The sequence below is a fragment of the Nuphar pumila genome, chromosome 10 (genome assembly GCF_984573655.1).
Source record: "Nuphar pumila chromosome 10, dmNupPumi1.hap1.1, whole genome shotgun sequence".
Classification (NCBI taxonomy): domain Eukaryota; kingdom Viridiplantae; phylum Streptophyta; class Magnoliopsida; order Nymphaeales; family Nymphaeaceae; genus Nuphar; species Nuphar pumila.
The window spans coordinates 79,814,649-79,840,668 of NC_143258.1; the positions used below are offsets into that span (position 1 = coordinate 79,814,649).

The window sequence follows — 26,020 nt, forward strand, 5'->3', positions numbered from 1 at the left end:
TGCGGGCTGCGCACTTAGGTATTGTGCGGACCTACACCTGCAGAGAAGACCTGCGGATGGCATCAGAACAGCTAAACCTTGGTGACGCACAGTGAGGGGCGACCCTGCAGTGAGGATGGGCATCCCTTGTTCTTGAAGGGGTGCACCCGCACATGAAGGGGCACGCCCCTTGTGCATGAAGGGCCCTTACGGCATGAACAAGTGCAACCTCTTCTGTGTGAAGGGTTGCACCATGTTGTAGCGATAAGATAAAAACGGGTTGTGAGCTCTTTGCCCAAGTTGTGTGCAAGGTGTGTGTGTGACTCTGTAGCAAGCTAGAAAGGCGGAGACATGCAGTTATGTCCCCTTTGAAGTCTCTTAGTCGCGAGGAAGACTGCTAGCCTCCATCGGGTTCGAGGGGTCTAGGCCACACACAGTGCATACTTGAAGTGTGAAAAAGTTGCACCTGAACCTCATTCACTGCCAAAACTGAAAATGGGTGTTGGTTCATTAAAGATGAGTTGACTTTGCTTGGAACAAACCAAACTAAGGGCCTGTTTGGAATCTTGGCACTGTGATGGGCATTTATGCATTTGGTGCTCTCGAAATAAAATCTTGGTCAAACTACCTTGGTGGTCTTGTTTGGAATCTCGACATTGGGATGGGCCTTTATGCATTTGGGATGAGAAGTTAAGCCCTTTTTCCTTTGTATTTACACTAAATCATGGATTTGGCATCCGGCATCTACCAGTTCTGTGGTATTTTCTTTTATTTTGCTTCTCTTATTTTTCTTTGCTCTACAGGCTCTAGCCTTGAGTCATGATCTTGTGTCATAGCTTAATTAAAGAGCTAGGCTTTGCATTCTGCTTCATTGGCCTTGCTTTCCTAAAAAGAGCTAAGCTTCACATTCAGCTTCGCTATTGGCCTTGCTTTTCTAAAAGCTTAAAACTTGTGGGTAACTACTTTTGGCTGATCCACCTTCCTCTAGAGATTTAGGGTTTTCATTCTTTGAGGTGATTCCTCTTTCTTAGAGTGATCCCTATGTAGGACACATGCAGTTCACTCGGCCTATTGAAATAGCATATTGATTATGCTAGAACTTTCTGCAATAGCATTCATATACCCATGGGAAAAATGATCGAAAGTTCTACAAAAATAAAGATTTTTTGAAAGATCATTAGTGGCTGTCAAGTGAAGACTTGAGAACCTCAACTCCACAAGAAAAACCTAACCGCTTACAATTTCTTAAGCGGCGCACTTTAAGCCAGACCTTGCTATAACCAACCTCACTGATCTCACTCAATTCTTTACACTGATGCATCGTGGTAGCTGCCAAATCCATGATTTAGTGTAAATACACAGGAAAAACGACCTCACTTCCTATCCCAAATGCATAAACGCCCATCCCAGCGCCGAGTTTTCAAACAAACCACCAAGGTAGTTTGACCAAGATTTTACCTCGGAACAATCAAATGCATAAACGCCCATCCCAGCGCCAAGATTTCAAACAGGCCCTAAAAGATATTGCTCATTTGCTCCGGTGGGGCATTTAGCAGGCAGATCTCCTGATAGTGTTATAAAAAAAACGATGAAGCAGAACGGTTGAGAGAACAACAACCGATTCCAAGTCGGTGCATGGGCATGCCCTCAACTTCTTCTATCAGTAACCAAACTGAGGAGGGAGGATGAAGAAGAAGAAGAAGAAGAAAGAAGGACGATTATAGATGAATCTGACTTTGGGTACCAATGAAAAACCATCTCCGTATTCTCATGAGGACCATTTCCACTCTCCGAAATCCAACAACCGTCAGAGCAGCATTTCAAGCGCAGGATCGACCTCCCATCTTTTTTGGACCCGATGGCCTCGTCAACCGCCTGTGCAAAGACAATAGATTCAAGGAAGCCATCGAGATCCTGTGCAGAGAGCGCCGCCTGAGGGAGGTCGTGTCCATTCTCGACCGACTCGATGCTTCTGGCGTTCGCCCATCTGCTGCCATCTATTCCACCCTTCTCCAAGCCTCCCTTCACCAGAGGGCTCTCAGAGAAGGCAGAATCATCCATCAAGATATGGCCAGTTCCGGCTTCCAAGCGGGTGTCTTTCTTTCGAACCGAACCATCGAGCTCTCAGAGAAGGCAGAATCATCCATCAACATATGGCCAGTTCCGGCTTCCAAGCGGGTGTCTTTCTTTCGAACCGAACCATCGACATGTACGCGAAATGCGAGAGCTTGGACGAAGCGCGTCAAGTGTTCGACAGAATGCCTGAAAGAGATGCTTGTTCTTGGAACACCATGATCGCGGGATACGTTAAGGTAGGACGGCTCCATGATGCACGCCGGCTTTTCGATGAAATGTCCCAGAGGGACCATTTCTCTTGGAGCACAATGATGTCTGGCTACGTCCGGCAGGAGCAGCCCCAGGATGCCCTGGTCCTGTATGGCAAGATACAGGATGAAGAAGACAAATCGAATGAGTTCATTGTTTCCAGTGCTCTTGCCGCCTGTGCCATGGTTCAATCGTTGAAGCATGGAAAAGAGATCCATATCCACATACTGAGAAGTGGTCCGGACTCCGATGCTGTTGTCTGGAGCGCTCTATCTGACATGTATGCAAAGTGCGGTAGCATTGAGCAAGCACTCTATCTCTTTGATAGAACATCAGAAAAAGATGTAGTTTCATGGACGACGATGATTGGTAGGTATGTCCAAGGAGGTCGAGGAGAAGAGGCCCTGAATCTGTTTCGGGCAATGTTGGAAGTCAGGGTTGCACCAAATGACTTCACATTTGCCGGTGTTCTAAGTGGTTGTGCAAACCTAGCTGCAGAAGAATTGGGGAGGCAAGATTATGGACATATGACCAGAATCGGCTTTGATCCATGCACATTTGCAGCAAGTGCTCTTGTTGATATGTATGCGAAATGGGGCAACATCGAAAGAGCGAGAGCAATATTTTCAATGATACACGCACCAGACCTGATCTCGTGGACTGCCATGATATGTGGTTGTGCTCAAAATGGTCTTGCTGAGGAGGCTCTCTAGTGCTTCAAACGTTTACTGGCTTCCGGCACTAATCCAGACCATGTTGTCTTCGTTGGTGCTCTCTCCGCGTGCACATGCTGGTTTAGCTGATGAAGGACTTGCATTGTTCCATTCCATAACCAAAACTCAAGGGTTAACAAAAACTGTTGATCATTACGCCTGCATAATAGATCTCCTGGGCCAAGTTAGCCGCTTCAAAGAAGCAGGAGAGATCATCGATAGCATGGTCATCAAGCCTGATAAGTTCTTGTGGTCATCGTTGCTTGGTGCATGTCGAATTCATGGAAATCTTGAATTAGGCAACGGTGCAGCCGATGCTCTTTTTGAGATAGAGCCTGAAAATGCAGCAACTTATGTTACATTGGCTAATATTTATGCGGCTGCTGGCATGTGGGATGAAGTCCTTGGGTTCATGTGTTTTTGGTAGGCGACCGATCCCATCCTAGATGTGAGGACATTTATAGTGAATTGGAGAGACTGTCAACTAGGATGAAGGAAGAAGGATACGTTCCAGACACAAATTTTGTACTGCATGATGTGGAGGAAGAGCAGAAAGAGCAGAATTTATCCTACCACGGTGAAAAGCTTGATGTTGCCTTTGGGATAATTGCAACACCTCCAGGAACACTGATCAAAGTTATTAAGAACCTTCGTATCTGTGGTGACTGCCATACTGCCATCAAGTTTATATCGAAGATTACAGAGAGGCAGATCATAGTGAGGGATTCATCCCGATTCCAGCATTGCTCTTGTCAAGATTTTTGGTGATTTTCATAATCATGTTTTTTTTTTCTTGAAATTGGATATGATACTGCGACATTGATAGGGAGTTCAGCCCTTCATGCTCGCCTAACAAATCAGATATGAATTTGCAGGAAAAGCTGAGGTGCTTAGAAATAGAAGTTTGAGTTTGATTTTCACCGGGCCTTACTAATGGAGAAACTTTCCGTTGGTCATCTCATCAATCATGGAACCCCACATGCCTCCCACCAATGTCCTCCACTAAAGATAATGCTTGTAGAAAATTGGAAAAGTTCTTGAGAGTGTAATGATGAAGATGATCGGTGCAGCACGACTATGAATCGCGATATTCTTTTCATAGTTTTTTTTTATGAGAAGTGAGCATTCTTTCTTATCGTGGTAAAAAATGAAGCTATTAGGCTTACTCAAGGAAGAAAGGACCTGCATGTCCCTCGTAGCGATAAGACTATGGCAATCCTGCACTCTTGAGTGTTTGGTGTAAGAAAAATACTCTCATTGATTGTATTATACTTTCATGGTTGCCAAATATCAATATTTTATTTAACACACAAATACTACAACGAAAATAACATACAGCTAAAAAGAACAAGTGCACCCTTACAAACAATAGACACCACACAGTACCATTCCCGTACTTGGGTCTGAGCCAAGACGCAGAATCAACATCTAAACATGTTTTTGTAATGATATACCTCTAGGATCATTACTCTAAGATTCTAATTGTACCTATGAATACCCTTTCAGTTACCTTGAAATTATCGGTTTGAAAATGCCGAATTTGCAGGATTCTATATTTCAAATGCATCACACAACACGCAATATGTATTAATGCACTAAATGACTTTCTCTTGAACCACTTAAGTCAAAATACCAAGAAAATCAAAGTAGAGTGTCTTAAGAGTCAACTCTCCTAAGACCAAAGGAAAGGTCTACTCATCTGATTATGAGTCAACTCATAACCTAAAGGGTTGACTCATTTGTTTATGAGTCGACTCACAACCTAAAAGAGGGTTGACTTTAATGCTCATTAGTCAACTTTTGGCTTGAAGTGACTTGACTCATAGGTTCAAGAGTCGAATCTCAATATTCATAAGTCAACTCATAGCTTGAGGAGTAGGGGGGGTGACTATAATGTTCATGGGTCGACTCTCGACTTGAAGTGAGTTGACTCACTACTCGCAGAGAGTCAACTCCTTATCCCCAAAACCCATTATAGGGTTTTAAAACTGAGGTGAATCAAACCTGATCAACAAGGGTCAGCCCTCATGGATAAAACATATGCAAGACTATGATAGAGTGAACTCCTGACCGGCAAGAGCTGACCCCAAACATGGCCAAACTGGAAAACCCAATTCCAAAACAATATTCTTCAACGAAAATTCTTTGATTCATATGATAAAACATGAGATAGACACTTCTAACATGAAATTATGTGAGATACACGTGATCAAACTTGCATTTAACCACGTACCCACTTAAATATGCAAGTATACATTTTAAAAAATACCATTTTCTATTTGAACCCGATTTTGAGGTCCAAATCTCGCAAGATCTAAAATACGAAAATATATTTCATGAATTATGCAAAAGAATAATAAAGCATGATGTTAGTGTGACAGGTAAATTGTTTTCATAATTTGAAACCTCGCCACCTTGCATGTGAAAAGCCATGCCTCCCCCTCCATTGCAGGACAGCTTGCATGGCAAACAAAAAAGAGACACGCCATCACCATATCCTAAAGCAAGCTGCCGCCTTCAATGCACCTTGCTTCCGGATAATGACGCCCACCCAAAAACTTCCCAATATCAGCGTTCAATATAATTATATCGTAAAAGGGCTCCTAAATAGTTTCAACTCACCAACAAAACCTTGCTCCGTTTTTTCATTTGCGAGGAGAAATCCAAGGTTTTGAGCCCATGGGGTCTCTAATGGCTGGTTGGGATTCGTATGCTCACAATGATCCTAAAGCAGGTAAACAACGTACACACCTCACTTATCAACTTCGGAACCCCAAAAAGGTTTTCTGGTTAATGGTAATAATCCTTTGTCTCCATGCATGCAGCTATTTTTAAGAGGAACATATCCTTCACCAAAGGGGAGATAGAGGCTTACTGGAGATCAAAGAAAAGAACGGAGGAAGATCACCTCAGAGCCATTTCCCGTTCTCCAACAGAGACTCCGGTGAAGTCCTTGCCACAAATTTGTTATTCTAATTAAGGCTGATTTACTTAAGCATATATACATGTATTTTAAGCCTGTGAATTGACGAAGAGTGGTTTTGTTGGCAGGAAGATACAGCGAAGAAAGGGACGGAGGGTACGTTTCAAAGATCGAGTACTTTTACCATGACTCAGAGGATCCAGGACTTACTCAAGACTGAATCCCTCCCTGGCTTGGAGGACGTAACCAAGCACAGTGGTTGGTAAGTAGCCAGCAGCTGCAAATTGTAGTGAAAGATTTCATGTAACAGCTCAGGTCCAGGAGGCTCAAGCTGCAGCACCAAGTTCGAAGCGACTTCTGAGCTTGTTTGGGTGCTCCAGAACCAAGTTCTAACTGCTCTGTTTGGCTTTTCCATGACACAGGTGGACAAGAAGCTACTGGGCATTCTTGAATGAGCCTCCAGTGATCGCCATGGATGAACCCTGTTATAGATGTCGTCACGGCATCAGTTCGCGCATGACCCCCCACACAACTGACAGCCCCAAACCAGATGCCCAAGCTTTCTAGGGGGGGATCTTCTTCTTTTCCTTTTTATAGATATGCTTGTAGGTTCTCGTCTGTACAAGTATGCGCTTACTATCTGTATGGTATGGAAGATTGTGTGTGAACGACCGACTTTTAGCATGTATAATTGTATATATATTCTACTGTGGGTTATGTTGTAGAAGTTTCACCTGTAGTTCCTATTATTGGTTAATAACAGGCCGTGCCAACGTTATTTGGATTCAAAATGCAATTTCACGATGGCAGCATATATTCTTTGAGAGAGAGAGAGGGGGGGGGATCTGCATCGATACAATGATGAACTTGACAAATGTTGGAATCATGAAATTCGCTCCCAAAAGAATTCGATGACAAAAAAAATCAATAGGAAGAAAATTAAATAATGAAAAATAGAAACATACAAAATTCTGAGCCTCAAGATGTAGTGTTCACTTCTGCTCAACAGCAACGCACTCATCTAAGAAACCCTGAAGCTGGGCAGAGTAGATGTCCGGGAAGGTCCTAAGGTGGTCAACATGAGGGGAAGATACGAAGTCATGAGACATCACCACCCTTCCCAATGTCTTCTGCAGATCCATAAAACGCTCAATCGACTGGGAAGGGACCACTCTGTCAGCACCACTGTACAAGTAGAGCTGTGGACAAGCCGGTTGGTTGTACGAGAGTCTGGAGATTATCCTATTCAATTTCCTGCAAAAAAGAATAGTAGTAGTCCTGGGTTTATACAGCGTTTCCTCAAAATTATTAATTCAAATCCCTACACGCTACGACAGCAACCAGAACCATATACAGCTTTTATCCAAATCATGTCCGGGTCGTTAAAGGATTCAGTAAGAACTTTACCATGGGTCCTGTACGTGATACGTATGCAAACATACTACACAAGATCCCACAACCCGCAGGTTTCCCCCAAGTGACAAGCACGGGAATTGGAGCCAGTTGAATCCTTTTTTACTTTATCATATCCATCTCATGTGCTTCCTGCTCTTCAGAAGCCTCTCCGCCAAATGTGCAAGGCTTAGTCATTCCTCAATTCCAACATTACCATCCCTCTTTAGAGGCATTAATGGAGAGGTCAATGACAACATCCGAAATTGGTAGAAGAATCCCTAGATAATTCCAGCTGGACCAATCTAGGGGCCTGCTATGACAGCAGGCTGTTTGATTTAGCTAAGGTAATTGAGGTGTTATCTGGTACGAGTTCCAAGAGGATGACAACCAGTAATAATATTTTATCATCATCCTTTGACGCCTACAAAATCTCAGGTGCTCTGAGAGTGAACAAAAACATTCACAAAGTTTTGAGAAGAAATTGACACAACTTTACATGTTGAAGCAGGTTATGAGGGGGGGCTTTATTTCTCGAGTAGAGAAGTCAGGCAATCATTTTTTCTAGTGAAGAACACCTAAAAGTAATAGAGGCCCTCACCAGACTGCATTTCTGAGATTGCCTTCCAAAACAAAACAAAACAAAAATCTTGTCAAACCTACAAACTGATACACTACTTTTTTAAAAGCCATGCGTTTGGAGCAATGAAGAATGCTTAGCAAAGAAGAAACCAAGACCCCTTCAAGCAGAAGAGGATTAGATCAATTGATAGAGTTGAGCAAAAAGCACCAAAGTTGGTAGAGGTCTAAAAACCAAAGTACAATGAAGGTTCTTACATGAACAGCTTGAAACCAGGGAACTAACTGTATGAAGTTTTTGCTTTAGCCATACTAAGAAAATGCATACAACAGATTTATATGGAAACACAAAGGGAAAAAATATTATCAATAACCAAAACGATAGTGTTAAGAACTCAGATTACCAGGTAGCTATATGAATTTTTGCTTTAGCCATACTAAGGAAATTCATACAACAGATGTATACGGAAACACATGGGGGAAAAAATATTATATTACCAAGAACCAAAAGGATAGTGTTAAGGATTTCAGATTACTAGGTTGTGTGTACATGGGCAAGCATGTCTATGCATAGAGAGCAAGACACGGATATTTTTGTATTCTAAACCACACATAATATGGTATCAAGAAGATTAATTTTATGTGATCTTTCATAGAAATGTGTCCTGTACATTTGTTTGCTCATGCAATTGAATGTTACATGATTTTCAGTCTCATATTTTGAGACACTCTACCTATTAGAAAATAGAAAATTCAGTTGAGAGCTCTGATCGCAACTCTTTAATATTACTATCAGAAAGTCCATAATGTGAAAATTCATAGCGGACTGTTCACAGTTTGTTCTATGGCATGTCAAGGAGCCAAAACATTTAAGGAATCACCTCTGAACAAAACGAAGAAAAATATCATATCAACTTACTGTTTTACAGCAGGGAGCTTCAAGAAAACTGAGAACAACTTCTCAAGAGCTGCCAAGAGCACAATTTCAGCAACTGAAGTCTCACTTTCTTGCAACCTGACTGCACTATAATGTGGTGTACTTTCTGAACTGGACTTAGGTGTTTGTGTGAAACTGCTACGCTTTTTCAATAACGCAGTAGAAAATCCAGATGCCCAGACCTGCCAAGCTAAAAAGGAATCAGCAGACACACCTAAGATGTGGCAACCTATGCAAAACAAAACACCAAAATCCAGAATGCAAGTACTCTCATGCTTTAGTGACCACCCTATAGTTACCAGGAAATGAAATGGAGATGAGACACGATGCATGAAGCAGAATCCGGGAAGTGAGTGATAAAAAGTAGTATGAAATGGGAAGCATATACGTTGTGAAGGGATTATGGAAGCACATGAGCAATGAAAAGAAAAAGGAAACATATAGGAAGCAATATGAAATGGGAGAGGAAGTGAATCAGAAATAACATGAAAACAAGTAAAAAGCTATATAGAATAAACACAAAAGCTTGTTATAAAAACTTATTACCTTTTAACACGAAAAATGTAGGAAGTGAGGTGGAAGAAAGTGGGAGGCAACAAGAACTGAGAGCAAAACGCTAGGGAAGCGAGAGAAAATCATTTTGCAAAGTGAGGGAAGAAGCGGGTTTCTATGTTTTGGAAGAAAGGTTTCCGAAAGCTTCCCCTTATTCAGGAGAAATGAAGAGTTTCCACTTTCCTGCTTCTGAAGTGCACTTTCAGGCTAAGTCACAGGGACTCAGCAAAGCAAGTGTTGCACCTGCATCGACGTGATGCGAAGCAGATGCGCATGCGGGTGCGGCAGCCGGTGTGGTCAACACGGCCTTGGGTGCGGTCAACGCACCCAAGGTTATTTTCGTCCAATTTTCGAACGTTAAAAAAAAAATATTGCCCGATCAAAAGGGGTTGTGAAAGAGGATTAGGGAAAAAAAATTTGTCCTAATCCTCTCCTCTCCCGCGCAGCTCCGCTCTCTCACTCGCTTCCTCTCCTCCCGACGTCTCGCAGGGGAGCCTGGCGCCACCTCCTGCTCTCCCTCATCGCAGGTACCCTCTCACTCTCTTGTTGGGTCGGCAAGGGAGGGGTGGACCCCCCCCCTGCTCTCTTGTTGGGTCGACAGGGGAGGGGTCGATCCCCCCATGCTTCCTCTCGCTCTCTTGTTGGGTCGGCAGGGGAGTGGCCGAGCCCCCCTGCTCCCTCTCGCTCTCTTGTTGGGTCGGCAGGGGAGGGGCCGAGCCCCCCTCCCTGCTCCCTCTGATTTCAGGGGAGGGGTCGAGCCCCACCCTGTTTTCGGCAGGGGAGGGGCCGAGCGCCCCACCCTGCTCCCTCTGATTTCAGGGGAGGGGTTGAGCCCCTCCCTGTTTTCGATAGGGGAGGGGTCGAGCCCCATTCCCTGCTCCCTCTAATTTCAAGGGAGGGGCTGAGCCCCCCACCCTGCTCTCTCTGATTTCAGGGAAGGGGCCTCTCTACTTTCGGCAGGGGAGCCGGGAGCTGGAGTCGATATTATAAATCTTGATTGTCTGCATAATTGATTTTAATATAATTTTTTTTTCATAATAAAAATGATGGATAAAGATAAAGGAATTGCGTCATCATCATCTCCACATATGAGTTCTACTGCTAGTTTTGTTGATAGTTGTAGTGGGAGTGATGATATGGGGCCACTATGGGTACATGTAGATAAACTTGCAAAAACTAGAGAAGGAGGTGGTGGAAACAATAGATTTTGATGCAAGCTCTGTGAAAGGGATTTTGTTGGGTCTTACACAAGAGTGAAGGCACATTTGTTAAAGATACCAGAACATGGCAATTCAGGATGCGGAAAAGTTGATGAGGCAATGCGAAGACAATACAAGAAAATACAAGAAGAATATGAGAAGAGAAAGACAATGAGTGATTTTTGTGCAATTAGTGTGTCATTTGGAAGCCACCAAGAAGATGCTGGAAAAAAAAAGTCAATGTAGGAAGTAGATGAACGATACATGCAGCATTCAATACATATGGAAGGGAGGATATGGATAGAAAAGTAGGGAGGTATTTTTATTCTAGTTCACTCCCATTTAATGCGGCTAGAAATCCTTATTTGAAGGATTTAGTAACATCTTTGGCAAATTGTAATTTGAGTGACTATCCAAGCTCAGAAAAACTACAAACCACACTTCTTGCAGAAGAGAGGGCAAATATTGAGAGGTTGCTGGAGATTAAAAAATATTCATGGGAGCAAAAATGGAGTTTTTATTGTTTCTGATGGATGGACAGATATTCAAAGGCGTCCACTGATCAATTGCATTGCTTGTTCGCTTAGTGACCCAATATTCTTAAAAGCAGTTGATGCATCTGGGGAATATAAAAATGCAGAGTATTTGAAGAGATTGTTTATAGAAATCATAAAAGAAGTGGGTGATCTGAAAGTGGTACAAATCATTATAGACAGCGCTCAAGTTTTTAAAAGTGCAGTGTTGAGTTTGGAGAGTGAGTACCCTCATATTTTTTGGACTCTCTGTGTAGCACACAGCTTAAATCTAGCCCAAAAGAGCATCTGCAACCCTAAAGAAGAAAAAAAAACACAAGCATATGCTTTATATTTATGGATTGAAGATTTAGAAAGAAATGTCAAAAGCATTAGAAATTTTGTTGTTAACCACCATCGTTCTAATGCTATATTTAATAGGCATTCTGACCTAAAATTGTTGAAGGTCACTGAAACACGCTTTGTGACCATCATTGTGATGGTGAAGAGGATTAAAAAAGTGAAGAATGTTTTGTCTAGCATAGTGACTGATTAAAATTGGATATTTTATCGTGCTGATAATGATATCAAGACTCAAGAAATTAAGAAATTCATTGTTGATAATGAGTTTTGAGACAAAGTTGTATACTTCATTCAATTTACGCAACCTATTTGGGAAATGTTAAGAGAAGTTGACAAGGATGAGTCCATGCTTCACAGAGTTTATGAAATGTGAGATAATATGATTCAAAAAAATTTAACCATATTCATTCAATTTTAGTCAGAAGATGGGATAAGAGCAACACTCATTTGCATTGCATGGCGCATTCTCTTAATCCAAAATATTATGCAAATAAGTGACGGGCAGGTGGTATTAGTCGTGTCCCTCCAAATTTAGACCCAGAGCTATCAAGACATAGAAATATGTGTATGATAAGACTTTTTCCAGAAGCATATCTTCTAAATCAAGTCACACAAGAGTTTGAAAAATTTTCATCTTTGAGATTATATGGACCGACATTATTCGCGAGAAAGAAGGATAATATAGACCCTATCACATGGTGGTCAACATTTGGATCAGAAACACCTCTTCTCCAACGTCTTGCATTAAGATTGTTATCGCAGCCTGCTAGTTTATCTTGTTATGAAAGAAATTGGAGCACATATTCTCAAATTCATAACATAAAGAAAAACAAACTCCCCAGCAAGCGTGCGAATTTAGTATATGTTCATTCAAATCTTCGACTACTTTCACGAACCAATGATGAATACAGGAAACAATTTGCTCTCTTAGTTATTTGATTATTTCTTAATTTTTTCATTTAAATATACTTGTATTGTATTTAATATTTTCAAATTGGGTTTGTAACGCAGACAAGGAACATCCAAATTTGGGGATGTAAACCCAGAAGAGTGTGACTTCGAGGGAGAGCATGATTTCAACATGACAAACATGGATTTAGCTAAGCCCAGTATTTCTTCTAATGATGCATTTGATGATGAAGAAGAAAATTATTAAGATCCAGTACTTCATCGTCATTTATGTAATTATTCATGGTCCTGTTGCGACACCTCTTTTGGTATGTAATTTAGTTCTTTTTTGCTTTACTTATTTGATTGATATTTAGGTTGATTTATATAATTGCTTTACTTATTTGATTGATATTTAGGTTGATATATTTCATGCATGATGAATGATATTATGACAATGTTAACTGTTAAATTATGACAATGTTAATGGTTAAAACTTCAAAATTATATATATAATATAATATAATTTTTTACATTTTTGCCCTGCCGCACCCCCGCACCCAAGGTTTTTTAAAGTGCTGCACCCCCGCACCCGCACCCATGTGACATAGCTTTCAGGGAATCAATCTTCCCCATGTAGCAAAACGCTTCTGGTAAGCACACACCAGCCTATAGGAAACCATGAGTAAACCACAACTGAACAATCATAAACTAGATATGTTCAGTAGCAACAACCATAAAATTATTCCTACTTCAAATAATTTGTAGAACCACTTTCTCCAACAAGGTCAAATAATTAACAGCCTGCAATCAAATTGCAAATGGAAAATTTATCCATAAGGAAAACAATGTACTTGATAGAATCTACAAGAGCAACCCTTCAAATCCATCATGCTATCAGAAGTGAAACTTTCCCTCGGAAGGCATAATTATTTTCAAATAAATTAATAAATTACAAGCTCTTAAAACGTGAAATAATCTCAGCAGATAGTCCCTTAAACTCCACTTTATCTTAAATGTCTTCTAGTTCTTTTTTTATCAAATGCCTTTTGTATAAGTAGAAACAGAGTAGATGAATTCCACATTTCTTTTGGTCTGCTTAAAAAGGTGAAACTAAAACTAAAAATAATGCAACACACAAACTTTTCAGATAAATGAATCTCAAAAGAAACTCATTTGTGTTCATGGATTCTGTACCAGCGGGTCCAGTTCTGGTTCTGGAGCAGAGTCAACAACACATCCTTTTATCTTCTCAATCAGGCTGCCCTTGGACTGAAAGTTCTCCAATATGACGCCATAACTACAGGAAGCACAAACAGTTTTTTCTCCATTATGCACCATGCAATTAAATGTCACTGGATGTTGTCACAAAATAAATATGGTGATTTATCCAATTTCATGTCAGCCACGATTTAGTTGAACAGGCACACATGCACATAGGATTAACTAGCTGGTCATATTCAATCTTAAGATGTGCAGATAGACTAAGAGACAAAAATGAAGGGATAATGAGTGGCCCTTCTATCCAGGATTTTCATTCTAAGGACTTATACCTTGACAAAATCACAAGCAGATCACAACAGTCATTATGCATTCTTTCCTCATAGGAGGTTTGTAATCCATAATGTCTAAATCAGTTGTTCAATCATTGTTCAACACGATCACATACTCCAATAGTGATAATTAAAGAAACATTGTCCATAAAGTATACATAATATCATTTTCATTTAGGCACTGGTAGAGAAATACAATGGTTCCCCTAAAGTCTAATATTCCACACAAAACTCAACTGGAAGAGTGGGGCCCCACCTGTGGTTTTCCTCGCTTCAGCAAGGGTTCCTTGTCACCAACAAAACTCAAGTGGAAGAGACAAAATAATTGGAGAAACATTGTCCAAAAGTATATCCAAAGTAATTGCCATCTACAGAAAACTTAAGAACTAAGATTCTAACTCCCTGATCAATAACAAGAACTAACACTAAGTATTTTGTCAAACAAATTTCTTGGAGTTAAAAGGCCCTAAAGCCACGTACTGTCTGAGCAGGCCAAGGGTTTACTTTATGAACTGCAAGGTGCTGTCACTCCACCAGTGCTCTAGAAATGGAAGCCTTGGCGTTTTCACTCAAGGTGCTCTATCATTTTAATCTCCTTGAGCTTAAATAGTGAAAAAAACTGAGTTAAAACTAGGAATCATGTTTCATTATTAGGACCCTTTGTTCTAAATAAAATATGGCCTGTGTTATATTCCTTTTAAGAAATGTGAGACAAGGTTTTTGCATATAGAATTACCCCACAAAACTATATAAGCCTAATGCACTTAGTGATTCTAAGAGCACACGACTTGTGCAAATCCATCATGTTTGTGTATTTCATGAATGTTCAATCAACAAATACAAGTTTGACAAATTGATCAAGAACTGTGCCATGTACAAGATATGTTTGCTTCCATCTGCAATTTAAATTCAAAGAAGACATAAATATACAATACATGATAGCGCTCAACATTATTATCCATCCCTTGCCCAGTTTGCCTTAAGAATTATTTTATCCACCCTTAGTCTATTAGTCGTGGACTTTAAATTTATAGAATTCCTTTCCATAAAAATATTGCATTATAGTAATGAGTTCTAAATTATCTATATTAGTATGATCACTTGTTGACTACAGTAATATGTTACTTTACTTTTTTACGTTTTTTGTGGTTATTTTCTTTGCATTAGCGTTAAAGTAAAAAAAGCTTGCCACATACTTCTACAGAAATTCAATATGAATAGCGGGTGGAGTATCATACTTTCCAGAGAACACTGTTATTGATATCACACACTAAATCCTTTATTAATTTGTAAAGACAAATGATTTGTTGAGCATGAGAACTCATTAGCCTAATGTGGATTCTCCATATGTAGGTATATGTAACAATCAAAATATGAACCTATAAAGAAATTTCTACGGGTCTATTGTCATGAAAGGGCATGTTTGTTAGACCATCCTCGCCTCCGTTATGTAAAAAATCTCCTTCTGTAGAAGCTCAATATGAATATATAGTGTGACATCGTAGTTATCAGAGAAGACTTTCACCATGTATTTGGCCATATCACACACTTCGATCTCCTGTTAGTTCAATAAAATGGGTGATCTTTTAAGCATTATACAACCCATTGGTTTAATGCCAACTCTCCACAATTACGTTTTGTATAATAATCAAACACTATACACATATTATAAGCGGTGTCCAAATGTGACGAGAAGAACTGTCAAACAAGACTGCTAGACAGAGAGCAGCAATAAACAATGGGCATTACTGATTCACGTCATCTGACCAAGCACCAAAGAGAATTTTCCGCTTATGCTCAGGATAAATGGGAAAATTATATAATTCCACCAAATGCAAAAAAACATCATCCGTCAAAAAAGGAATTACTAAAGCATCAAGACAAGAATCAAAACAATCAATCACATTGCGGACATGCTATCTTTTGATGGAGAAACGAGGAGCACTCATCCATGGTTAAGCTACAATTCGTTATGAAAAAAAGAAAGAAAGGGAAGTGATTATGTACATACGAGAACCAGCCGGTGTTGCTAAAGGTATGAACCAGCAACCGCCTTTCCTTCCCATGATCTACCCTCTCCGACAACCAGACCACCAGTTCATCGCTCAACGCCTTCAACCGCTGCTCAATCCTCGAACCGATATCAAAGCCGAACAAGTCTTTGACAGGAACGACGAGGGTGATGGGCTGGATCCCCCGAGAAGCATACCACTCTGCATACTTCTTCAAATGCTTTCGTTCGGCACCGAGCCATCCGAGCAACACCACAGCAAGGCCAAACGGCCGATCCGCGCGTTTGATCTCGAATTCTCGATGCCAAACATGATAGCTCTCATGCACGCCCGACGCAGAGGAGTTGGGAGCTCCGCCGAGGTGCAGAAAAGGCAGATTCATGGGATTCGAGGACCAGGGGAGCCGGTTGGGGATTGGAAATGATACGGACGATCGATAGGCCATGGCAGCAGTGGCCGCCGATGCCATTGAAGAATCACTGAAGAATCGAGGGCCACTAATGAAACTTGGCACAGAAATCAATGACGGGGAAGTAGAGAAGCTTTTGTTGATGGTGGGCGCAACGAATTCATCGGAATCGTTGGGCCTAGAATTGGGATTTCTGGGTGGTTTCCCAGAAGGAGTCGATTGGGAGAGAGGGAACCTAGGGCAAGAAAGCGGACAGCTTCTCCGAGAAGAATGTACGAATTGGGGATTTCTGATGAGACTGGCAGAGAGAAAGAGGTAGGAAGAAAAAGAAGAGGAGGAAGTGGCGATTCTAAAGAAGACGATCCTCGTAGAAACATCCATGAGAGAGAGAGAGAGAGAGAGTCAGGAAGTTGGTCGGTCTACATGTGGCTGTGGCATCGACCTTCGATCTCTGGATTTCGTGGGAAACGGAAAAAAAAGAGCGGGTACCAAATCGTAACAACAAGGCGCTCGACTTGGACTTCGGGCACAAGTACCAAATTGTCCCTCAACTCAGCAGAGAGATGGGATCAGGACGGCATCCAATTACGAATGGTTGCCCTGCCCATCACTTGGATGGACCCACTCTTTTTTCCCATGTCATTCGTATTCCGGATGGACAGCATCGGAATGGTTTAAAATGAACGGCTCACGATACCTCTCACATGATCCTCTCTCAATTTACTAAGGTTATATTTGAGAGCCTGATAGATAGGGGAGGTGGCATTTAATAAGGGCATAATTAATACTGTTTCGGAAGATGAGGTTGGTGTTGGGAGTAGAAATGGAAGTGAACATGGATCATTTTCGACTAAGCCCTTGATAACTCCTGCTTCATTTCCCATTTTCATCGTCATTTCCATCACCCCAATCATCTTCTCTCCAACATCGGCTCCCAACTGAGCTTAAATTTGTAATGCAATTAACACTAGATTTTTGGCTATTATTTCTTTTTATCACTAAGGAACCATCATCGAGAACCGGGTCACTTAATCGACTCACATCCCTACAATGAAAAACTTTGGGTTGAAGACATGGCCACCTATATTGTAACGCCCCAAAATCTTAACTCAAAAAATTTAATGAAAATTTAATTTTTAAAATTTTAAATAGCAAAAATGATATTTTTCATGCAGGAGTTAAATAACATTGGATCAGGTTATAATTGTGAAAATTATTTATGAAAAAACAAACCATTTATATATCATTTGTAAATCATTCAAAAAACATGATGAAACAAATGAAAATGACAGGATTGTAATTAAACAAGTACTTAGTACCAAACAGATATTATAAATAAAATCTTAAGTTTAGCGTTGGATCATGTTATCATTGCAAAATTTTACTTTTGCAAGTCAAACTGACCTTTTAAAAAAGTTTTGAAAATAACTCGCCTCTATTTTAAAATGCTAGAAAATTTTGTAGAATGAAACTCATATGTCGATACGAGGTTCAATCGTTCTTGGCGCCATAACCAGGGATAATCGAACCAACGATCAATCATGTGTTTTGCTTTGCTCAACTGTCTAAATCGTTATCCTATTTCCTAAATGCACAAAGAAGCAAGTAGGTGCTATGAACTTTGAAAAATGCAGATTGAAAACATGATGTATGCTTCGAATATCTTAGAAATACTTAGAGAGAAATATCTTGAAAATCGTAAGCCAGACTTGAAAAACACTTTTGAAGAAAGGAGAACTTGGGAAAATTGTGAATTGGACATAGAAAATATTTGAAAATTTCTTAAAAACTGAAGATTTTGAAAAAATCGATTTTGAGAAAAAAGACTCAGAAGGTGATGCTGACCAACTTATATGAAGAATGAAATGTGGTTTTATAAAATCATATTTGGAAGAAGAAAATTCAAAAAACTTTGAGGAATCCCCTTTCAGAAATTGAATTTGTATGAAATAAAGGGATTTTATGTGCCTTATAGAATTTGAACGAAATAAATTCGCTACATATCCCTGACTATGGCCACTAATATGCTTTGAATATATCCCATCAAATCCTAAAGGAAGGGTTTTGAAAAGGTTTTGAAAAACTTTTAAAAATATGCAATGATTTTTTAAGATAGCCTAAGAATGTAGGTTGTATGTAACTTAAAATAAGATGATAAATCTGAGTTTTATTCGTATTATGATTATGGTCATAAATACGAATTCTACTGAGTTTATCAACTCCTTAAAAGCAGGTGCACGTGTCATTCGTATTGACCATTGTAGAATTTGAAGTATGGATATGAATCATCAACCATGGTAATTTAATATAAAAAATAAACTATATGCAAATGCATCCTAAGCTAAATAGGAAGGGAAATGTTCTTATTCCAATATTATAATTATAATTTACATCAATAATTGAAATAAAATAAAGAAAACAAAAAAAGAAAAATAAAAGAAAATCTAATCTTGAGCTTTCCTGCAAAATTAGCAAACATGTTAGTAGAAATATATAGGCTTTTCAAAATTTATCCAACAATATCTGAAAATTGGAAAATTTATTTGGATATAAGTCATTTTTTCATGCTTCTGTAAAATGAAATCTTTAAATAACAAAATGGATGATGCATGACTAAATGAATAATAAAAGTAAACAAATTCAAACTTCAAAATTCAAAATTGAGAGAAAAATAACCAAAATATTGTTGAAAATTGATATTATTTGCAAAACACGGTTTTTCAGAAAATATTTTAAAATATGTTGAATCTGAAGACCAAACGGATTCAAAACTATGCCAAATCGGATGAAGAGCACCCTGATATGATTATGAACATGATCAAACCCTAAAAATATAAAGATTCTCATGAAAAAGATGAAATAATGAGAAAAGATTGATTTTTGCCAGTGTTTCAACTAAATCAGAACTCTGCGGGCATCCAATTTTTTATGAAATAACTAAATAACACATCAAATGACTTCCAAAAATCACAAAAATCGACATGAACACTGCTAATGACCCTAAAAATAGTATGCAACTGAAAAACATTTTTTTATGATTATTTAAGCAATAAATTTTAAATAAAAAAAGGAAAAATATATTATTTTATCTATTATTCCACACCTGTCATGGTGTCAGACCAGAAAGACATATCAAACAAAAATAAATATTTATGAAATTTAATAGAAAGAAACTAGATAGATCAATGAAAATAACCCTTTTTACAGATTGAGAATATTATCTTCGGTTAGGGAGATACAACTCTGGAAAATTGCACTTGATTTTGGCCCATGCATAACGATACAAGAAAGATAGACCCGGTTTCAGGTTTAAGAAAAAATAGCAAACAATCATCAAAATTCATAATTTTTTTCAGAGATAAACTAAATATAATGACGAGAAAAACCCTATTTACGAATCAGAAATACAATCTCTTGTGAGGGAAAAATCGTTCTGGCAAGATGACCCAGGATTTTAATCATGCTTAACGATTCAAGAAATACAAACTCTAATTTCGAGTTTCAAGAAAATAAAAAATGAGGTTTAAAAAATTTTCAAAATTACACCATAGAAACTAGATACACAGACGGATCAATCACTTTTTATAGATCAGAAATATGATCTTCGGTGAGGGAGATATCATTCTGGCAAGATGACCCAGGGTCCGAACAGGACCTGTCAATTCAAGAAACACATGTTCTGATGTCGGATAAAAATAAAATAATAAACGATCGTATAAAATTATAAAAAATTCATAAATTAAACTAGACACGCAGACGAGGATGTCATTTTTTACGGATCTAAAATACGATCTTTGGTGAGGGAGATATGACTCTGGTAAGTAGTACCTGATTCTGTACAGCATTTTGACAGTGCAAAAAATAGGTTTCAACTTTGATTTTTGAAAACAGAGTTATAGAACTCAAAAAAAATTGATCTTTTACTGAAAAATGTAGAAAGATGCATGATTATACCATAAAAAATTCAAATTTAAACAACGAATATAAGCAGGTAAAATAATAGCATAAACAGACAGCCATAATTGAAGACTGTAAAATCTAAAACCCTAGAACAAAAAAAAATCTAATTAAGCATGACAAAATTAATAAAACGTGTAACTAAGGCTATGAATCATGATTAAATGTATAAAATAATGAAAATATGCATGATGAAATAAAAATTAAAAATCAGGGAAGCATGAACAAGAACTTGATTTAGCCATTAAAAGAGGGATTCGACCCATAGAGGGGTCGAATCTCATTTTTTTTTTTGACATTCATGAAATAAATCTATTCTAAGCGTTATTAATGGACCAAAAATATGTAAAAAACATCAAATACTCAGTAGATCACCTTCTTGAATCATGAACATGGTTCTTGAATGAAAAAGAACAAAGAAGATCCAACAAAAGAGGACGATAATGGTGTATTTAATGGAAATTCACAAAAAATTTAAATAAAAAAAAAGAGAAGGAAAAAGCTTACCTTGGAGCTTTAATAAAGGCTGCTGGAATTTGGAGGAGGAGGATAAGAGGAGAGCATCTGAGGGGAGTTCTGGAGAACTCTCTGATTTGAGACCGGGAGGATCGGAAGGCGATGTCCAATGGGATATTTTGTGGAGAGTTAACAAGACTTTTCTTGTTGGTGGCAGTGGTGTTCATGGAGAAGGTGATAGGTGCCTTCTTCTCGACGGGAACCTTTCTGAAACTGGCTTCAGCTTGCTCAGACATCATTTTAATCATCATTTTCTGAAACAACTAATATACAGCAGAATCAATATCATCCTTGTTTATCTGACTCTGTCCTCTGATAGATCTTGGAGAATTCATCTCTTGCTCGCTACTGATGGAAGGTGGAAGTTATCTAAAGATTTTGGTATTAGCAAAAGGAAAAAAGACTTGCTCTCTTTAAACTATACAAACAAAGATTTGCAAGGGTGTTGTGAATGTTGTGGAGAATGACTCATCCACCGATCTATGGCATAGAAGGCTCGGACATATGAGTGAGAAAGGACTACAAGTTTTGTTCAAGAAAGAGCTTCTAGCAGGAATAAAAGGTACATCTTTGAAAACATGTGTTCATTGTTTTCATGGTAAACAAAATAGAGTATCATTTCGTAGAAACATTGCATCTAGAAAATCTCATGTTCTAGATTTGGTACATTCTGATGTATGTGGTCCTTTAATGGTTAAGACACTTGGTGGTGCACTATATTTTGTTACCTTTATTGATGATCACTCTATAAAACTGTGAGTTTATGCACTAAAAACTAAATATCAAGTTCTAAATGTATTTAAGCATTTTCAAGCCATGGTTGAAAGAGAAACTGGTAGACAGTTGAAATGTGTTCGCTCGAATAATGGTGGTGAATATATTAGTCCATTTGATTAGTATTGCACCAGCAGACACGAAAAGACAGTAAAAAAGATACCTCAACAGAATGGGGTTGTAGAGAGAATGAATTGCACCATTCTTAAGAGAGTCAGATGTTTGTTGTCACATTTTAAATTGCCAAGATCTTTTTGGGGTGAGGCAACGAGGACAATAGTTGATCTTATCAATTTGTCTTCTTCTAATACGTTGAATGGGGATGTTCCAGAGAAAGTTTGGACAAGGAAGAAAGTCTTCTATAATCATTTGAGAGTATTCGACTATAAAGCTTTTGTTCATATTTCAAAAGATGAGAAGTCCAAGCTTGATCAAAAAGCAAAGCAGTGCATATTTCTTGGCTATGGGCATGAAGAATTTGGCTACAGATTGTATGACCCAATTGATAAAAAGGTTGTCAGAAGTCGTGATGTTGTTTTCTTGGAAGATCAGACAATTGAAGACATTGACAAGCTTGAGACAACTAAGTCTAGCATTGGAGATCTTGTTGACTTAGATTCTCTTGATTCACCTATTATTCAAGATATCATTGAGAAGATACAAGCATCTCATGATAATATAGAGGAAGGAAATGTTGAGCCAGAGATTGAGGGAGAGTAGTCACCCCAAGAGTCACATCTACAGTCACCGTTAAGGAGATCTACCAGAGAGAAACAACTATCTAGAAAATACTCTTCATATGAGTATGTGATGATAACAGATCAAGGAGAGCTAGAGACTTATCAAAAAGTTTTGGAGCATGAAAACAAAACAGAGTAGTTTAAGGCGATGAAAGAGGAAATGAAGTCATTGCATGAGAATCACACCTATGATTTAGTGAAATCACCTAAAGGAAAGAAGATTTTGAAAAACAAATGGGTCTTCAGGCAAAAGAATGATGGGAACAACTCTCAACCTAGATTCAAGGCACGTCTTGTTGTGAAAGGTTTTGGTCAGAAGAAGGGAATTGATTTTGATGAAATCTTTTCACCAATTGTGAAGATGTCCTCCATCCCAACTGTACTTGGTATAGCTGCAAGTATAAATTTAGAAGTTGAGCAGCTTGATGTAAAGACTGCATTTTTGCATGGTGACTTAGAAGAATAAATTTATATGGAATAACTTGAGGGTTTTATTGAGAAGGGTAAGGATTAGTTGGTTTGCAAACTGAAGAAGAGATTGTATGGATTAAAGCAAGCACCAAGACAGTGGTACAGAAAATTTGATTCTTTCATGACTGAGCATGAGTATTCAAGAACCACCACAGATCATTGTGTTTATGAAAAAAAATGCAGATGGTAATTTTACTTTTTTTTTGCTTTACGTTGATAATATGCTAATTGTGATCCAAAATATAAGCAAAATTAACAAGTTGAAGTTAGAACTGAGTAAGTCTTTTACCATGAAGGACTTAGGTCCAACAAGACAAATTCTTTGGATGAGAATTGTACGTGACAGATCACATGGGCTGATCTGGTTATCACAAGATAATTATATCAAAAAGGTTCTTGAGAGGTTCAATATGGACAAAGCAAAGCATGTTAATTGTTCACTTGCAGGCCATTTCATACTTAGCTCAAGACAATGTCCTACAAGTGATGAAGAAGAAAATGAAATGCAGAAAATTCTCTATGCTTCAGCAGTTGGTTCTTTGATGTATGCCATGGTTTGTACTCGACCGGATATTGCTCATGCAGTTGGGGTTGTTAGTCGATTTTTGTCAAACTCGGGGAAAGAACATTGGGCAGCAGTGAAATAGATTTTGCGGTATTTTCAGGGTACTTCTAAGATGAGTTTGTGTTTTGGAAAAGGTGAGCCTATTCTTGATGGATTCACAGATTCTGATATGGTTGGTTATGTAGATAGTAGGAAATCTACTTCTTGGTATTTGATTACTTTTATAAGAGGAGCAGTTGCATGGAAATCGAGATTACAGAAATGTGTAGCTCTCTCCACCATAGAAGTTGAGTTCATCGTCATCACAGCAGCAAGCAAGGAATTACTATGGATGAAGAAATACTTTCAAAAGCTAAGATTAAAACAAGAAAGGTGTGTTCTTTATTGTGATAGTCAGAGTGCGATCTACTTGAGCAAAAATTCCTCATTTCATTCAAGATCAAAACATATTGATGTTAGATACCATTAGATTCGTGATGTCTTGAATGATAAAATGTTACATCTTGAGAAAGTTCACACTAATGATAATACTTCAGATATGTTGACTAAGGCATTGCCTAAGGACAAGTATGAGAAGTGTTGACTCTTGGCAGGAATGGTCGAAGCCTCCACATAAGTCGAGAGGGGGAGAATTGTTGGGTTTCCCTTCTTTGTGGGACCCATCTATTTTCTAGATAAGAACTTTTTGTTAGCCAACATTTATTGGCATGCTTATTGAAACCACGCATATTCATTATTACAGAGGGATTCCTAAGAACGACCTTTGATTGTCTCAAGGTCGATTTATGTATTCAGCTACATAGCGATTTGTGAGATGGCACTTCAGCTGCCTAGCGATTTGTGAGATGACGCTTCAGCTGCTTAGCGATTTGTGGATGGTGTTTCGACTTCCGCATTGCCGATAATACCCAGTTAATCCCAAGAAGCTATGAATCTCGGTAGGATTCTTGAGTCTAGACCAATTAGTGATTGCTTCAATTTTTGCAAGGTCTACCATAATTTCATCTTTAGAAACAGTATGTCCAAGAAAAAACACTTGTTCCAATTAAAAGGCACACTTAGATAATTTAACATAGAGTTTATATTCTCTGATTGTTTGTAAGACTATCATTAGGTGTTCTTCGTGTTGCTCTCTCGTGATGGAATAAATGATGATGTCATCAACAAATCCAACACAAACTTATTCAAATATGATCTGAAAACTCTATTCATCATATCTATGAAGGTTGTTGGTGCATTAGTCAGACCAAAAGGCATGACTAAGAATTCATAATGGTCATATCATGATCTGAATGTCGTCTTAGCTACATCTTCTTTCTTAATTTTCAGCTGATGATAACTCGATCTCAGATCCAACTTCGAGAAACATGTAGCTCCTTGAAGTTGATCGAATAAATCATTAATCCATGGCAATGGGTATTTATTCTTGATTGTCAATGTATTTAGCAATCAATAATCTATGCACATTCGCAATGATCCATCATTCTTCTTGACGAACAAAATTGGAGCACCCCAAGGAGATACTGACGGTCGAATAAAACCTTTCTCCAATAATTTTTGCAGTTGCTCATTGAGTTTCTTAAGTTCCGTAGGTCTCATCTGACAGGGAGCATTCGAAATGGGTGTTGTTCCCGAAACAAGATCAATTTGAAACTCAAATTCTTGATCAGGAGAGAGGCCTGAAAGTTCCTCAAAAAAATATCATCATATTTACAAACTATTTCCATATCATATAAGGTGAGATCTTCTCTCTCTTTAGTTTTCATGTAGGCCAAAAATTCCATGCATCTTTCTTGAATGTATTTGTTGGCCTTTAAGTAAGATATGATCGTTGGTTTTGGTAGTTTCTTAATACCCTAATATATGAAAGTTGAAGTCTAAAAGGTTTGGAAACTGACACACTTCTTTTTGCAATCAATGGTGGCATGATGGTTCGACAACCAATCCATGCCAAACACCACGTATATATCTTTAAAATCGAGTTGCAATAAGTTCACAGACAACTCACAAATTTCTATTTTCACTATACAATTGATATATACCATGTCCACAACGGTGGACTTGCCTACAGGTGTTTCTATTAAGTAAGAAACACTCAATCATGAAGGTGCAACATGCAACTGTTTTCCAAAAGTTGAAGTAGTGAAACTATGTGTAGCTCCGGAGTCAAATAACTTATGTGCTATATTGATATTATCACGTAACTGATTTATCATTATTTGAGTTAGTTAAGTTATATTTGCACTCAATTCTATCATTTCATGTAATCATGATACTCGTTTAGTAAAAACTATTTTATTTCATTAATTATTTTAATGTTACTAGGCAAGGAAGAAGAAAACAAAGCAAAACAAAATAACCACACTAGACTAACTAATACTAAGTATTCATAAATATGACATCATATCACTCTTCGGTCCATCCAAAACTTGGTTCTCTCCCTGAACTCTTTTCCGTCTACTGCGCGTGAATCGTAGAAAGAACATTTAAGTCGTATTGGGACAAAACATGAGTATAGGTAGGTGAAGCGGGATCAATAGTGAGATCATCATCAATGCCTCCTTCCCACGAACTTCCCAAAGTTATCTGCATGTGCCGTAATCCTAGGCCAATTCTGTCTGCTTCTACAGCTTGCCACATTGTTTTCGCTGCCTGAAATGT

At 38.5% G+C, this 26,020-nt stretch overlaps 2 protein-coding genes and 1 pseudogene across 2 annotated transcripts; 2 read left to right on the forward strand and 1 right to left on the reverse strand.

Moving 5' to 3' along the window:
* Window positions 1–1,939: 1,939 nt before the first annotated feature.
* Window positions 1,940–3,937, forward strand: LOC149826973 (pentatricopeptide repeat-containing protein At4g37170 pseudogene; annotated as a pseudogene).
* A 1,710-nt stretch (window positions 3,938–5,647) lies between these two features.
* Window positions 5,648–6,632, forward strand: LOC149826974 (uncharacterized). The gene is made up of 4 exons (XM_090018646.1): window positions 5,648–5,751; window positions 5,843–5,961; window positions 6,069–6,202; window positions 6,363–6,632. The coding sequence occupies exons 1-4, from the start codon at window positions 5,697–5,699 to the stop codon at window positions 6,505–6,507; spliced, it is 453 nt and encodes a 150-aa protein (XP_089874772.1). The 5' UTR covers window positions 5,648–5,696; the 3' UTR covers window positions 6,508–6,632.
* Window positions 6,633–6,810: 178 nt separating this feature from the next.
* Window positions 6,811–16,792, reverse strand: LOC149826975 (uncharacterized). Its single transcript, XM_090020188.1, has 4 exons — window positions 15,927–16,792; window positions 13,560–13,662; window positions 8,831–9,030; window positions 6,811–7,194 (listed from the first exon to the last, which is right to left on the reverse strand). The coding sequence occupies exons 1-4, from the start codon at window positions 16,715–16,717 to the stop codon at window positions 6,933–6,935; spliced, it is 1,356 nt and encodes a 451-aa protein (XP_089876314.1). The 5' UTR covers window positions 16,718–16,792; the 3' UTR covers window positions 6,811–6,932.
* Window positions 16,793–26,020: the final 9,228 nt, after the last annotated feature.

Coding starts and splice junctions, on each gene's coding strand:
- LOC149826974 (XM_090018646.1), top strand. CDS start 5,697: ATGGGGTCTCTAATGGCTGGTTGGGATTCGTATGCTCACAATGATCCT. Junction 5,752..5,842: donor TCACAATGATCCTAAAGCAG/GTAAACAACGTA, acceptor CCATGCATGCAG/CTATTTTTAAGAGGAACATA. Junction 5,962..6,068: donor GTTCTCCAACAGAGACTCCG/GTGAAGTCCTTG, acceptor TTTTGTTGGCAG/GAAGATACAGCGAAGAAAGG.
- LOC149826975 (XM_090020188.1), bottom strand. CDS start 16,717: ATGGATGTTTCTACGAGGATCGTCTTCTTTAGAATCGCCACTTCCTCC. Junction 9,031..13,559: donor AACCAGAACTGGACCCGCTG/GTACAGAATCCA, acceptor TTAGCTTGGCAG/GTCTGGGCATCTGGATTTTC. Junction 7,195..8,830: donor AAGCTCCCTGCTGTAAAACA/GTAAGTTGATAT, acceptor TCTTTTTTGCAG/GAAATTGAATAGGATAATCT.